The sequence below is a fragment of the Anoplopoma fimbria genome, chromosome 24 (assembly GCF_027596085.1).
Source record: "Anoplopoma fimbria isolate UVic2021 breed Golden Eagle Sablefish chromosome 24, Afim_UVic_2022, whole genome shotgun sequence".
NCBI lineage: Eukaryota > Metazoa > Chordata > Actinopteri > Perciformes > Anoplopomatidae > Anoplopoma > Anoplopoma fimbria.
The window spans coordinates 24,631,516-24,647,351 of NC_072472.1; the positions used below are offsets into that span (position 1 = coordinate 24,631,516).

Here is a 15,836-nt window from a genome sequence, read left to right on the forward strand (position 1 = left end):
AGTGGACGTGTTTTGTTTAAATTCAGTTGAATTAATGACAGCACGTTAAAGAGGAGTACCATCTCGCAGACATACCTTACATATAGCTTAATATAAAATATGACATGAAAATATATGTTCATATATATATATATATATATATATATGGCTGTAGTCTAAAAACTTGGGCAATCATGATTGTCCCCAGAGACTGTATTTCACTAACTTTGATGTGCATCGACTGTAGGGAAGAGACTGTTGCAGTGTTTTACTATTTGATTGGATCTACAGTATTTTAATTACCATTGTTGCGTTACTGTCAATGGACTAAAGGTCAACTGTGAACACACTCACTACCGCTGTGAAATATAATAAGCCAATATGATGTTCTATACTATTTGCCACCCTTACCAAGAATTGCATGGGACCATAGCGATGTCCGTAACAGATCAATTTATTGTCAACAATCACTGTTTTGGTATAGCGTACTTCAGCAAATGGAGTAAAGAAAACACAGATTAAAGTAAGGTCTAGCTAACAATCGCAATAAAAAGAAATAAATAGAAAATAATCCGATTAAGGTCTAGTAATTTCCATGTTCATATGAATACATAACATCTACAGTATAAGTTAATAAATTGAAGCTACTGTATAAATACATCACCAGCATGCACAATATTGTATTATGGAGAATATTGGAGCAGTTATCATCTTACACTGACGAGACAGTATAATAGGCAAGTGCATCTCTTGACCAAGAAGAAACTGAAGACAAAGTAAGTCCACAGACCTCAGATCTGCTTTTAGAGCTTCCACTTAACATTGCATGTGCTCTGTCCACAAACTGTACTGAGTTCACGAATCAAGTCCGTGGTTCCAGGGGCCGTTTCAGAGATCCTACTGGTTGTTATGAAGACCTGGAGAATAAGGGTGGACTCGTGATATTGTGGACAATCACCACATTTTTTTGTTTTTTCGATTTCCATTTATCTAATTTTGCAATCTGGATTTCTGCGAATCGAATTGTTTTTTTCTTAAAGGAGCCAATAGAAGTTGTTATAGCAACGACAATACTGACAATAAGAATTAGGTGTCCAAAAACAGTTAATTTATTTAATAAAGCACATCAGCACATGAGAGGGACAAGCTGCACTAAGTTTACTTTATGAATTTGTATTTTTAGTTACAGTATGACTGTGTGACTGAGCCGTACACATACCTGACAAGCAAAACAAAAACAATTTATTTTTATTTATTTTTTATGTCATCCTCAATAACAGAGACACCGTGCTTGTCACCCGACGACCATAGCGTGGTGCGACTAAAGGTGCCACGATGACACTCCCTATGAAAGCCCTTCTCCATCTCTGCATCCCGTCCGCTCTCTCCCTCTCGCTCACTCTCACTTAGCAAGGCCGCGACATTCAAGGTTACTCCGATTTTCTGGTCGCTCAAGCACCGAAACTCGATTTCCGAATGCTCTGCCCCTCACCAAATACAATAAGACAGCTCAGCTTCATTTGCGCGATAAGACCAGTCTCTGCCAGTGTGAAGGCGTGGTTACTCAATCGTCACACTGTGATGAATGACATACCTCTTGCTTCTAAAAGTGGTATTTTGGCAAACGCTGCAGAGGCTACCAAGGAGGGGGTTTCATTCTTTTATTATTGTAATTTTTTTAATTAATCCTAGGTTATTTCTTAAACTAAAATTGTCTCCCCTTCGTCAACTTTTTTTTTTCTTTTCACTTTTAATTTGTTGAAAAATAAAGAACAGCAGCCACGTTAGTACCATCGGCTGAATTGGCCGCCTCCCCCCACCCTCCCTCCCTCTTTTTTTTTTATTTCTAAGAACTTTTTAACTAGTATTATTAATATTTTGTCATCATTTGTGAGCGCGCGTGATGTTTTTTTTGGCAGAATGAGGTTTTGGACCCTTTTAATTGTTGGCCTCTCCTCCCTCGTCGTCCTGCTGGTCGCTCGTCCACAGCGTCAAGTTGTCTCGTAGCAGCTGCATGATCAGAGTGGAGTCTTTGTAGGAGTCCTCGTTCAGGGTGTCCAGCTCGGCGATGGCGTCGTCGAAGGCGGTCTTGGCCAGGTGGCACGCCTGCTCCGGGGCGTTCTGGATCTCGTAGTAGAAGACGGAGTAGTTGAGAGCCAGGCCCAGGCGGATGGGATGGGTGGGCTGCATGTGCTCCTTGCTGATCTCGTGGGCCTCGCTGTAGGACTTCTCGGAGGACTCTACCACGGCGGCTCTCTTCTCGCCCGTGGCCACCTCGGCCAGGTAGCGGTAGTAGTCGCCCTTCATCTTCAGGTAGAACACTTTGCTCTCGTGCTGCGTCTCGTTGCAGTTCTTGATCAGGAAGTTGTCGAGGAGGTTGAGCACGTCCTGGCAGACGGCCTCCAGCTCCTTCTCGATCTTTTCCCGGTAGGCACGCACCATCTCGATCTTCTTCTCGTTACCATCGGCCGACGTCTTCTGCTCAATGCTGGAAATGACGCGCCAGGACGAACGCCTCGCCCCGACCACGTTCTTATAGGCCACGGAGAGCAGGTTCCTCTCTTCATTGGATAGTGTTTCGTTCAGCTCTGTCACCTAGGGAGAAAGAAAAATATGCAGGTGTTAGCATGTCTTTTTGTAATCTCAGTTATCTTATCTATGCGAGGAGTTATGTAACAGTTGACAATGGGACAGTAAAACCTGTTACATGCTACAACGTATGACTAATCCTCTGTGCACATGTCAAACTAAAGTCATTCAAAGTTGTTGGACAGCATTAGCTAAAAAAATGCAAAGCTACAATTCTGAAAACTGTCCCAGAAGCCTCTAGACAAACTGTACAACTCCCAAAGCAACTGTCTCTGCAGGGTAAACCACGCCTCCATCCTCTGAGGTGACTCCTGATTGGCTGGGCGCCGCTCTGAAAGCTGGTTTTGTTTGGTTTGGACAGGCCTGTGTCTGGCTGGAGGATTTAATCCTTTATACCCCACTGGGACTGTGCAGCAGAGGCATCTTTATAGACCTTTTCCGAGTGTTAAGCCTGTTATTACTTTCTTTTTCTGTTCCATGAGCATAGCAGAGCAGGGGGCCCTGGCGGATCACGTGGAACGGCTCTTCACAATAGCCACACTGGACGCTATATCGGTCACTATCAAATTACATATAAAACTGAGGGGATTGTGCGGATGTTCCTTATGTATTTAAATAGGAAAACATATAAGCGTGCGTCATAAAAGCCCCAGAAATGAAATACAAAAATAAAAAACTGTTTGAAACAGCTAAAAGTCTTACTGTGTGTAGGGATCACTCTTATATTCATTCGGTATTTACAAATTATTTAATAGTATTTCAGTTTCTTAAATAAATTGGAGCACTGTGCCTTAACAGCAAAAAAATGCTACCGTTTTATGATTAACAAGTACTTCTTAATAGTTGTGCATTGAGAATTTTAACTTCAGCATGCTGACATGTTAATAATGACAATGTAAACTTGCTCATGTTTAGTCAGTGTAATGATTTCAATGTTCGCCGTCATTGTTCAGTGTGTAAGCATACTAACAATTGCTAATTGGCAGTTTACACAAAGACTCAGGTGTTTGGTTATAAAAGAAAGCATGGGGTAGACTGAAAGTTTGGCCTGAGAGCAATAGTCAGAAATTAATCCAAGTCATTAGGATACATCCTCTGGGAACCACGAATGTCTACTGGTCCAAATTTTTGGTGCCAATCCGTTCTGTATATTGAAATATTTCACAGGATAAGTGAACCCTTTGACTCGCTGGAGGCACTAGATGAAGTCATGGGAAAACCAAAGTTATTAGGATTCAACCTCTGGGGAACAAGAATTTCATGCTCAAAATGTAATAGCAATCCGTCTAATAGGTCTTTCTTTTGGGACCAAAGTGGACTGTCAAACAGACTGATATTAACATCCATAGAGACATGGTGGTGTGGAATTATACAATTTTCTTATTCTGTTACATTTAGGATAAATTTGTTTGCCGTTTTTGTCATTTTATGTGTCTTCTCCAAACCACCGAGGTGGGGTAGCATTCTGCTGCTGCAGTGTTAGAAAGACATTAACAGGTCCCTTGGAACTCTTTAATCACACTGTAAGACAGTTATTCCCCAGAGGTTGTGCTGCATGATAGTGTGTGTGCAGCATCCTTGACACATGGCAGAACCGTACGTTTCACTCAAGGACAGGATAGCTTAAACCTGTGACCTTTGAGGTACAGCCCAGTCACGATGAGCTAACAGCTGTGTCACTCTGCTTTGGTTAGACTCCAATAACCCACAGTAGCTGCTAATCCCTGTTCCTGTTGTTACTGCAGTCTATTAATACAAACGTATGACTACTCATCTGATTAACTAATTCTCCGCATACATAAATCCTTGTAACTACACCCATTTCAGGGATACATCAGGTAGAGATCAAAGGCACAGTTATATTCAACAGAGCTGACCATCTTTAATGAGATTACTGTAAAAGGGAGGAAGGGGAGGCCAAAGACCAATCAGTGATGAAATCTCCTGTTTCCATGGCGACGGCAAAATCTGCTTTGTTTGTGAGAGCCATTTCTATCTCTGTTGGAGACGCTGGCCACAAGCTGCTAATGACAAGGATGCTGACATGGCTGATGGTATGGAGAACGCTGTGGCTGGGGATACGTGCAAACGAGCCATTTCATATCTCACACCTTTTTTTAGCCAACTCTTACACTGGTGGACAGCTATAGCCATGTCTTTTTTTAATGGCTTCAGACAAAAATGTTTCAAAAGCTCACAGCCTGTGCATGAAACATGGGAGGTCTCCAAAAACCACAAGCAATCTTTTCACTTTAATCATGCTTTGACCGATTGGCACGGAGGGCCTGAGGATGGAAATGTAAGTCGTTTGGTGTCCCCCAAATTCATGCTGCCAAGAGGATGGACCATTTCCATTTTGAACAGTCCATGAGCTTTCCTCACCTCCATTGAACACAAAATGTCTACTCCATAGCTTAGAATATGAAAAACAGTATTGTACAGACATTCATGGTCCCCAGAGGATAAACCATATTAAGCTTGGGGGTTGCCCTGACTTTTCCTCTATCGCAACCATGAGGTTCATGTTTGTGAAATATCTTGTCATCTACCGGGTGGGTTGACCCAAGATTTGGTGCACATATTCAAGGGTAAGTTCCTTTAGCGGCACGATACATCTTATTAACTATTTCGTAAATTGCCGTTAAATTTGGAAGATATTTATGGTTCCCACAAATTACTTTGGTTATCTCTTTACCTTTCCTCTGGCACATTCGCAAGGTTTTGTTTTGAGTGAAATATCTTGACATCTTTTGAATGGATTGCCATGAAATCAACTACAGATATTTGAGGTCTCAAGAGGTGAATTTCTACTGAATCTGGCTCCATCATCAGGACAAAATTAATTAATTAGTCCAAAACTTATGTTTCATGACCAAATACCTGCAACACTACATTCAATCAGCCTTAACTTCACTTTGTGTTAGGTGCTAATTAGCTAGTAATGGCATGCTGAACAAAGATTGTGAACCTAGTCAGTATTACCTGCTAAACATCAAAGTTAGTATCGTCACTGTGAGCATAAAATGAATAAATGTTTACATTTAGCTCAAAACACATTGCCAAAGTACAACCTCTCAGAGCTTCCTGCATGGCTTTAAACTCTGGAATACTCTTAATTATGGGATTTGTTTTAAAAGCTAATATTAGGCCAAAAGTTGTACATGTACTTTTTCACTAAAAACCACGCCCTACAGCCCAAACCAAAGTTTCAACTTGGTCGAAAAGGTCACTAGAGGAATGATTACCAGGGATTCTTTTTGGTAAACTTTCATGTTCCCTACAAGAAACACCCCTTTGCATTTGGATATTCCATGACTTGTTTTATAATGTTTTCCCAACAACTAAACATACTTCTGGTTCCTTACTTTGTGTTGTAATAAACAGTGCAGCCTCTGGAGGGCCACTAGCAGTACTGTTGTCTTTTGTGCTTGCTCACTAAGGAGTGTTTCTACAGAAGACATTGTAAAAAATTTACAACTGTCATAAACAAAATGACCTCTGTACTGAACGGGTAGAACAAAGGCAAACAATGAATGGCATCCGTTGCGTAATGATCCCACTTAAAAGCACAGTAAAAGTTCACCCTGCCTCCCCTATTAGTCATTGCCTAAGCACAGCCTCTGCTTTATACCGCTCTATGCCTTAGCCCATTAAATAACAAGTAGCGTAAACGAGTATCTGACCTACAGCAAATGCAACCAGCAGAGTAGGTCAGCGCTGGAGCAATGGAGAGGTCAGAAAAACAAGGCCTAAACAACATGTCTGTAAAAACATGGATGCCTTTGTTTCAGAAGGCTGCAGGGCGAGCAGAAAGCCCTGACGGAAGCTGCAGTGCGGGCGATGACAATGGTGCTCTGTCCACCCATAAAGCTCATCAATCGCGTCGGCTCTCTCGTGACTCATCCTCGCACAAGGCAGTCAAACTTCCAAACAGCTGAGTGTTAACACGAACAATAGGGCCAGGGAAGGACAATCAATAACTTCCTCTTTGACAGATTTCTGCATGACCGTTAATAACCACAGGAGAGACGCCGTGAGAGCTGCAGGGCTGTGAGAGTAAGAGGATATGTCGGGCCTAAGTAGAGGCTGGGTTAGACCTCAACGCCAAGCGCCTTACACATCCATTTAATGGATTACAATTCCCATTATGAAGGCTTGCCACAGTCCCACAGCTCCCCGTTTCATGCTTTCCTTCTGTCTTTTCCTTGCTCATTTGCCCTCGCTCCCCTTTCTCTCCTAACCTGATGTGACAACCCCCCTCCCCGGCGACCCTCTCTTAGGCGGCAGAGCACAAAGGGTGCCGTGGACTACCTGACGTCACTGGCAGTGTGAATAGTATCGGCGCCTCGGTGCTGACAAAAAGGGGGATGCAATGCCGTACATGCATGTGTCTTCAGTCATGGATGGGTGGTGGAGAGGGAGCTCCAAGTAGTGCTTCGTTGCTACGCTACCACATATGACCGTAGCTTTTGTGTGTGTCCGATAATAAGACAGTTAAAGGGTTGATCACTGAAGAGGAACGAGGAAGATGTGCAGACCTAATAAGGTTATGAGAGAGGTCAAATACTAGTTAATGCTAGCCTAGTTAGGACTCTACTGTCATTAAAAAAGACGGAGAAACATGCCATATACAATTTGACCAAAAGGTAGCCCTATGCGTGCTGGTACATGTGTCAATAATGAATGAATAAGCAACTGCTTATTTAAAATAAAAATAAAAGACAGTAAGTTGTGTTCTGCCCACATTTTGTCCTGCTCAGAGGTCAGATGAGGGTTAAACTAACACTTCCAATTTCACATCTGTGACACCACAATAATTAGTAATGGTTACATGTTGCAAATTCACCACTAAGTCACATTAAAGAATACAAACTTCCAGATCACAGTTTAGAGGCCCTGCAGACTCATCACCTATTGACTGGTAGTGTTACCAACGATGACAGCACTGAGATCATTGTGTAATTGCATTACTAAGACTTGGTCATGGACTGGCTCAGGGGCTCAGGATGACGTTTCACACTGGTGTTTTTAGGGGCTGGTCCATCACCCAGCCATTCCCATCCTATTAAAATCATTCTTTTCGCACTTTCCTGGTCTGTAATAATCCTGTAAACTCGTTCAGGGGCATGAAATCCCAAACAAATAACCCTTATCGTGGTGGCAAAGCAATAAGGGCAACAGCTTCCAAGCATTCTACTACAAACATGAAATGTGGCGTCGAGTCACATTTCACTCCATGAACTAAGAAGAGGAAACACAAGAACTTATCCAAAATTAAAAAGGGCAGATACGTTTTAACGTTGTTTTTTATGCGAGTGAGAAAGGGCGACATATCTTGTGTTCAAAAAATGTTATTCTTAAAAGCCACTCTAAGGATGGTAAACAAAGACATCTGTGGGTACTGGATAATGGCAGTAACCGCTGGTGTTTCATCTAATCTGCAACACAACACCTTTCTTTTGTTTGAACTGTATTGCAACTGCAAGTCAGGGTAGATGTGTCAATATAATGCCTTCAGATGCCTGCAGCAATTACGTCCTTCCCTGCATTCGTCGACAGTGACTAAGCAAAAGGAAAAGAGCAGACATCATGGCAACTGAATGATGCTGAGAGGTAATAAAGTACTGCTGTGGGGAATATCGCTTGGTTCAATTCCACACCACCTGCTGCAAATTTAAGTAAGATGTTGTGAAGCGAACTTGATAATGGTGTGTGTAGGCTGGTGAGGTTGCTCTCTCTCGTAGTGCCTCTGTGACTCACCGCTGATTCAAGACTCACTTCGGGACATGTTGAAGTGTCCTGACATGACATTGGCTGCATCCATAATTGGACTGAGGTTTAGGGGAAGTAAGACGTTTGATGCTTCCTACGGCCCGCTGGACAAAACTCCAAATATGAGGATGATGAGGACGAACTGGTTAACAGAAAAATGGTGATTGAGAGGATAAATGGGGTTATAAACCCTATTTCCTAGTCCAGCACACTGCTTGTAGCAATCTGTATTCAAAATTAAGCTAATCAAAGGCTAATCAAAAACAAAAAAAAGTCTTCCAATCAAATAAGGGGTACATTTTGAGACAATAAATCTGATTTGATGTTGAAGATATCTCCCACCAGATGCATCCTCCGACTCACACCCACTCCTATTGAGATTCAGATCACTCCCACATCACGCAGCACTGTTTTCTACTAAAAATGTGTCCGCCAGCAAAAACAAGACACTGGAAGCCCGTGGAGTTTGCTTTAAGCAGTGAGGATTAAAAGCGGGTGCAAAAATATTTTGGATCAAGTCCCTGTTTCCCTTCCAGCTTATGTTGTTTCCCATAGCGACAGACGAATCAGATGCTGAAGTGTCAGACTTCGGAGTGGCAGTGATGGCGTTCAGTCTACACGGGAAACTGAAATGTAATTTGGGTTATTTCATTATTTGGTACCACACAGTTACTGCATTTACAGTATGTGGATAGTTAAGCCCAACAACAGTTATATTTTCATGTATTAAGATTTTTTGCACTCCCACTCAGTCCCACCTGCAATAGAGCAGGTATATTATGCAGCTGCAACATTCGTGTTGGGTCCCTCCCTACTGGTGCAGATACAGAGCATATGGCCTGCACTGTATCTGTAATAAATGTGTGGTAAACCCAACACTTTACCACAAAAATGTCTCAAATTAATTATTAATCTGTTTGTACAGCTTGTCTTTAAATTAATCATAATATAGCCAATCGAATAAACAGCTACTCTGTTGCACCCTGAGATTTATTTTCATCCAATGCAGTAAACACTATTTAGTCAGTACATTTTAAACATACATTCAGTGTACATCCAGCAGCTGCAGCACAATGCATCTGTTAATGTATTGCACAGACTTTCCTGAGAGAATAATGCATCTTGTTCATTAAGTGAGACGGAAGCCATGTCTCTCTGTGCCTTGCTCTTCTTAAGACGCTCTCGAACAGGATGTGTGAGAGAATGTGTGCACATGAATACGTATAACGTTACTTTGAATATCTATGTATGACCTGGCTAGTTTAATGAAGCTGAATGTTAATAAAATGAGGGGGAGAGAGAAAATTAACTTCAAACTTAAGCCCTGTTCTGTAGTTACTCGATGTCATCTCAGTCTGTCATTTGTATTGAGCTACAGTTGCAGACTTAAGTCTCTGTTAACAGTGACTCTCAGAGATTAACTTGTGAAAAGGCTCTAAAACAAATCGGGTCAAACATTTATTAAAGCACATCTTACCCAATCTGTATGGAAAGGAGTTTGAGGGTTGCGTGGCTTGCAAACATGCAGTGTTGAAAGAATGCTTGAAAGAATACTGTTACTTGATATTTAGAGATTTCTTGGTGATAGATTTAAAATTAAGAGCATTAAAATAGCAGAAAGAAACTATTAGCTATGTAAAGATATATATTAAAGTACTGTCAACCTGCTAGTGGGTGCATGCACATGCACATGCACCCACTAGCTAGCTAATGGCCGCTGCTCTGCTCTGCACTGCGGTTACAGCTGATAACACCGTCCTGACCGACGACATTGTTGCAGAACGCAGCACCAACCCTCCTGCCCCTCCCCCACGGTAAACACCGTTAGTTCTGCCAGCACTGTTGCTGTTTTTGCACTGTTAGCGCTTTTATCAGCGTTAGCTGCGAGCCACGGGCTAAGGCGTTGGTCTTTCAAGAGATACCAGTGTAAATGAAATCCCTAACACCCTAAATGCATTTATTACATTAAAACTGGTGTATTCATTTAGATGTACTGCTGTAGGCCAGACTCTGAGAATGATTCTCTACTGAATCACAGGGCTGAGGCATTGTGCACATGTGGCTACTGTGATGTGATAGCTTCATTAGCTATGCAGACTGCAATAATGACATCATTGTATATGAATATTTAACATTCACAGTCACTCTCAAAAATTACTCAAAAATATAGATTCCTCATCAGGGGTCAACTGCATGTACTTTAATAAGTGCAGGCTTTTTGTAATATATACAGTATTACTATAAAACACAGTAGCACAGTACTGCTATATACTGTACAGTACAGTACAGTTTATCAAATCATAGGGGCACAAAACACACATGAATTCCTTTGGCTTGTAACGCGCCCTTTGAGTAATTTATAGTTCATTGAACAGTTAAAAACATCGTTTTCAGCTCATGTGGCTTTTTTGTCGGGAAGTCCAGGATCCTAACTTCGTATTCTTACTCTTGGTCCAAGGCTAATAAGCTCACTAGAGACACACACCTCGCCAACTCTGTACTCTTTAGATTTAAGGATTATTCATCGAAGAACAACACTAGGTCTGACAGAAAGAGGACGAGCTAAATTTAAGGCCGCTCCTAAATCTGTGACATAGGGAGGCCCGATTTCGACTCCCTGCTGGGACATTTCTGTTGGAGATGAGAATTCAGCAAATTAAATAAGAAAACCTGTTTCTCATTTACAGCTGGTATAAAATCACAGACTCCTTTTGAAAAATCAGCGCTAACAGCAGTTCCTCGACATCATCGTTCATTTTGGTCGGGCCTGGTTCCTGATTCTACACTCGTCCAAATGATGGGTGCAGCATCGTGTTCTGCAAAGCCTGGTTACTTGGCTCCGTTGCAACCCGGGGGCGGATTGCCATGTCTGCAGTGGCAAGGGATTCCCCCCTCGAATGATGGGCGAGGCAGCAGACACACCCCGCTGCCTGGTGCTGCAGAGAGAGAGACTGGGTGAGGGGCAGCTCTCTCTGTCTCTCTCTCTGACTCGGCATAAATCTGAAATGGGTGGAGCCGTGGCCCCCTCTGGCATTAACACCACAGCCTAGTCCCAGAGAGTGGGCACGCGGCGTGGCCTTCAGACACGCCAGCAGCTTACTTTTTGACTCATGGGAGTAGAAGCTGATGTGGTTAAAAAAAAAAAGTTCCACTAATCTTGCTTCGTCTACTATTAAACACAACCACTGGCATGTACAGCTTGGGCTCACATGTGAGGCTACTGCTTGTAGGACTGGCAAAATGATACAAAAAGAATTATATGGTCATTTATGGAGGACAATTATAGAAATATGACACCAAAAGTACTAGCCTCTGATAAATAAAGTATTTTATTATCACTTATAAATCACCATCAGTAACCACAGACACAAGATGAAGTCCTGCACAGACAATACGCCCATTCTTCTAACACACCACAGCATCCCTTGCCTTTCCCTGCCAATGTGTCCCTTCCTCTGTGATCTCATTGTCCGACAGTTACTGACACACAGAGATGCAGCCTTTGTGAAGCTGCCTGTATGAATGGTGCACTGGGGTGGGCCCGTGATGCGGCACGCCTCAGTGTGGAGGAGAAGCTGCCGCAAAGCAGAGGTGGAGCAGCCCGGCACTGAGGCCCGTTTACTGCAATACGACATCCACAGACACCCACCGACACCACCGACACCACCGACACAGACACCCACCGACACCCACGTCTGTAACGGAGGAGCTTCGCAGTGTTTTTTCTTCTGTGCGCCACTTCTGCGCAAATCGATTGCGATCAACCTTCAGCCAGCACTGCTCTCCCCAATGCACCAAACACGAATACACACACACACACGGTGCTCCTCCACATCCAGCTAAATACATGTGGAACCCGACCGTCCAGCAGAGTCTACCGTGTCCTCCTCATCCTCATCCTCATCCTCCTCATCCTCATCCTCATCCTCATCCTCCTCCTCATCCATCCTCCTCCTCCTCCATCATCCTCCTCCTCCTCCTCCTCCTCATCCTCCGGGTACCACCTAGCTCGTCCTCTGCTCCCCCGGTATGCGCATCTTCCGACGGGCTGTTTTCATCCTCTTTCCCTACCAAGCCCACATTTGACCCAGACGTCTCATCCTCATTAATGTGCTTTTATTTCTTTCTTCTCTTCTTCTTCTTCTTCTTCTTCTTCTTCTTCTTCTTCTTCTTCTTCTTCTTCTTCTTCTTCTCCCAGCCTGGTGAAAGGCACCGCCCCAAGATCACACAGTCCTTTTTCTGGTCTCTAAACCTCTCAGGACCTTAATACATGTGAGCAGAGGCCTCGCTGTCCTACATGATGTTTGCAGAACATCACTACAGCAGAACAGCAGAACATCACTACAGCAGAACAGCAGAACATCACTACAGCAGAGCTTCATCCTGCTCACAGACATGTATCTCTCATAAACGCATCCTTTAATCACAACTTTCATACACCAATTAAGCCAAAGACTGTGACACAGACACACAGTCCTCTTAATGCTGGGTCAGCAGGCATTCCTCACAAAGACACATATGGATGAAGCTAGTTATATATATATATATTTATAATAAAAAGTCATTCTACTCACCGCTTTCATGGCTGCTGCCATATCATCATACCTCTCCGCCTGCTCGGCCAGCCGGGCTTTCTGCACCAGTTGCTCACGATCAACCATGTTTGTGTTTGTGGTGTGTGTGGTTCTGTCTGCTTGTCTGCTGTGTGTTCTGAGCTGGAGGTTGTGTGTGTTGGTTAGTGCAGAGCTCCAGCCGGGTGCTTCTCGCTGCAGCTGCTGCCTGCTGTCTGCGGCTGCCGGCCGGACAGCCCTCCTCACAGCTCCCCCAGGAAGGCGTGGCCTGGCAGTCCACAGCCTATTGCCTCCACACAGACCTGCAATGTACACTTTTAAATAAAATGTTAGCATATAATAATAATAATAATCAAGCCTTTATTAGTCCCACAATGGGGAAATTACAATTCTCTGCATTTAACCATCCCGGAGGAGCAGTGGGCTAAGAAGCACCCGGGGAGCAACTTGGGGTTATGTGTCTTGCTCAAGGACACATTACATTACATTACATTACATTACATTACATTATATTACATTACATTACATTACATTACATTACATTACATACATTACATTACATTACACTACATTACATTACACTACATTACATTACATTACATTACATTACATTACATTACATTACATTACATTACATTATATTACATTACAGTACATTACATTACATTACATTATATTATATTACATTATGTTACATTACATTACATTACATTACATTATATTATATTATATTATATTACATTACATTACAATACATTACATTACATTACATTATATTACATTACATTACATTACATTACATTATATTATATTATATTACATTATATTACATTACATTACATTACATTACATTATATTATATTATATTACATTACATTATATTATATTATATTACATTATATTATATTACATTACATTACACTACATTACATTACATTACATTACACTACATTACATTACACTACATTACATTACATTACATTACATTACATTACACTACATTACATTATTACATTACATTACATTACATTACATTATATTACATTACATTACATTACATTACATTATTTACATTACATTACATTATATTACATTACATTACATTACATTACATTATTATTACATTACATTACATTACATTACATTATTATTACATTACATTACATTACATTACATTACATTACAGTCATTTAGCAGACGCTTTTATCCAAAGCGACTTACAGGAAGTGTATTCAACATAGGTATTCAAGAGAACTACTAGTCACCAGAAGTCATCAGTGCATCTCCTTTCTTAAACAAGCATCTTAAAGCATAAACCAGAGCAAAAGTATAGTGCAGAGGCAAATTACTACGAAAACAATAATTGCAACAGACTAATACGAATATAATAAGTGCAACAAACTACTACGAATAGGATAAGTGCAATAAACAAATACAAATTCAATAAGTGCAGCGAACTGATACGAATACAGTAAGTGCAACAAACTAATACGAATGCAATAAGTGCTACGAGGAAGGACACCTCGGCATGTTGCCGGTAGAGGGGTTATATATTGGTTATATATTGGTTATATATTGATTATATATTGGTTATATATTGGAGTGGATTGTTCTATCACACTCACGTGCCAAGTGAGTGGATGTGGGCCACTCCAAAGGCCTGGCTATGACTTCAGGATGCCATGCGCGAGCTACAAAAGTCCCTTTGGTCGCTGAAAAGCCTCTAAAAGAACCCATATCCTAAAACTGCATCAGCATTTCACGCTGCAATAATAGTCTTTGTTCCATCAAACAACACAGAACATATTAAGTACCCAGATGCCTTGTTGTTCTCCTTAACTTCTCCACACAAAATTGTAAATGTCGTCCAGTTCGAGCCAAACAAAGGTGCCATTGGAAAGGCGTATAAGAAGGACGCTAAGATAGCCATGGAGTATTTATTTATATTATATATTATATTTATATTATCACTACTAAAGCACCAGCAAACATGCTAATGGTCCCGTCTTGAAGAGGGGCCCATGTCAAAATCTGGCCTTCTTTATTTCAGCTGGTAACAATGTTAACATAGTGGATATTTCTCGATCAATTTGAATTTCATTACATCCACACACGAGGCTTGTAATATCACAGCATTGGATTAATGGAGGGGTCAACAGGAGCCCAGTGGCTAGTTTTTACCCAGGGCCTCCCCCATGTATGCCTACCGAAATAAAAAAATAGACAATATGGCACAAGATCATATTCTCACAATATCTTGCTCCAAGGAGAAAGGAACCCAAATGTATTTTTCCTTTTTATAGAATGTGAAACTTGAAGCTCAAGCGCAAGTTGCGTAGCTTATCGTTTGGAATGTAAGTAGTAATGGGTAATATTTAAATCATGTTTGACATATATTATTTATATGACAATGATTATAGTGAATGAGACAGATTTGCTGTCCTCAGTTCTGATTGGCTGAGTCACCTTCAAAGCCTTTGTAGCTGATAAGAAAAAGACACACCCCTGACCACAGAGCAGTTATTATCTGGTGTTTGACATGACTGCAATCTTGTTGCTTGGCAGAGGAGAAGCATAACAGCGAGCCTTAATAACATTTAAAAGTAAAAGATGAAGAATTCAGTTGCACTTTTTTTATTTTTAAATCATGGAGTGTTGTTGCTGAATTTGTTTTTTATGAATATAAAATAACTTTTTTAAGCGTTTGTTGTTATGAAATATAAGCTGTTTGTGAAACCGTCTTTGTTACCATGGATATGCCATTACTGGTGATTTGTAGTGACTGTCGGTATGAAGCGAGTTCATAACGCTGACGTGCTGAGTCATTTTATCATGAGTCATCAAACACGCCCTCTTGTACAGGCCATTCTGTCTCCCTGTCCACAGAGACCATGGATGTTTCTGAAATGGATAATTTAGCTCTGA

The 15,836-nt window shown here is 41.5% G+C and overlaps 1 protein-coding gene across 1 annotated transcript; it reads right to left on the reverse strand.

Annotated features, from left to right (window-relative positions):
* Positions 1-1,917: 1,917 nt before the first annotated feature.
* On the reverse strand, positions 1,918-13,001 carry ywhag1 (3-monooxygenase/tryptophan 5-monooxygenase activation protein, gamma polypeptide 1). Its single transcript, XM_054625598.1, has 2 exons — positions 12,915-13,001; positions 1,918-2,574 (listed from the first exon to the last, which is right to left on the reverse strand). Exons 1-2 carry the CDS (start codon positions 12,999-13,001, stop codon positions 1,918-1,920), a joined length of 744 nt encoding a protein of 247 aa, XP_054481573.1.
* Between the last annotated feature and the right edge of the window lie 2,835 nt (positions 13,002-15,836).

Bases quoted from the DNA above. Each gene is read 5' to 3' on its own strand.
- ywhag1 (XM_054625598.1), bottom strand. From the start codon at position 13,001: ATGGTTGATCGTGAGCAACTGGTGCAGAAAGCCCGGCTGGCCGAGCAG. The intron at 2,575-12,914 runs GTGAGTAGAATG...CTTTCTCCCTAG, and splicing joins TGGCAGCAGCCATGAAAGCG to GTGACAGAGCTGAACGAAAC.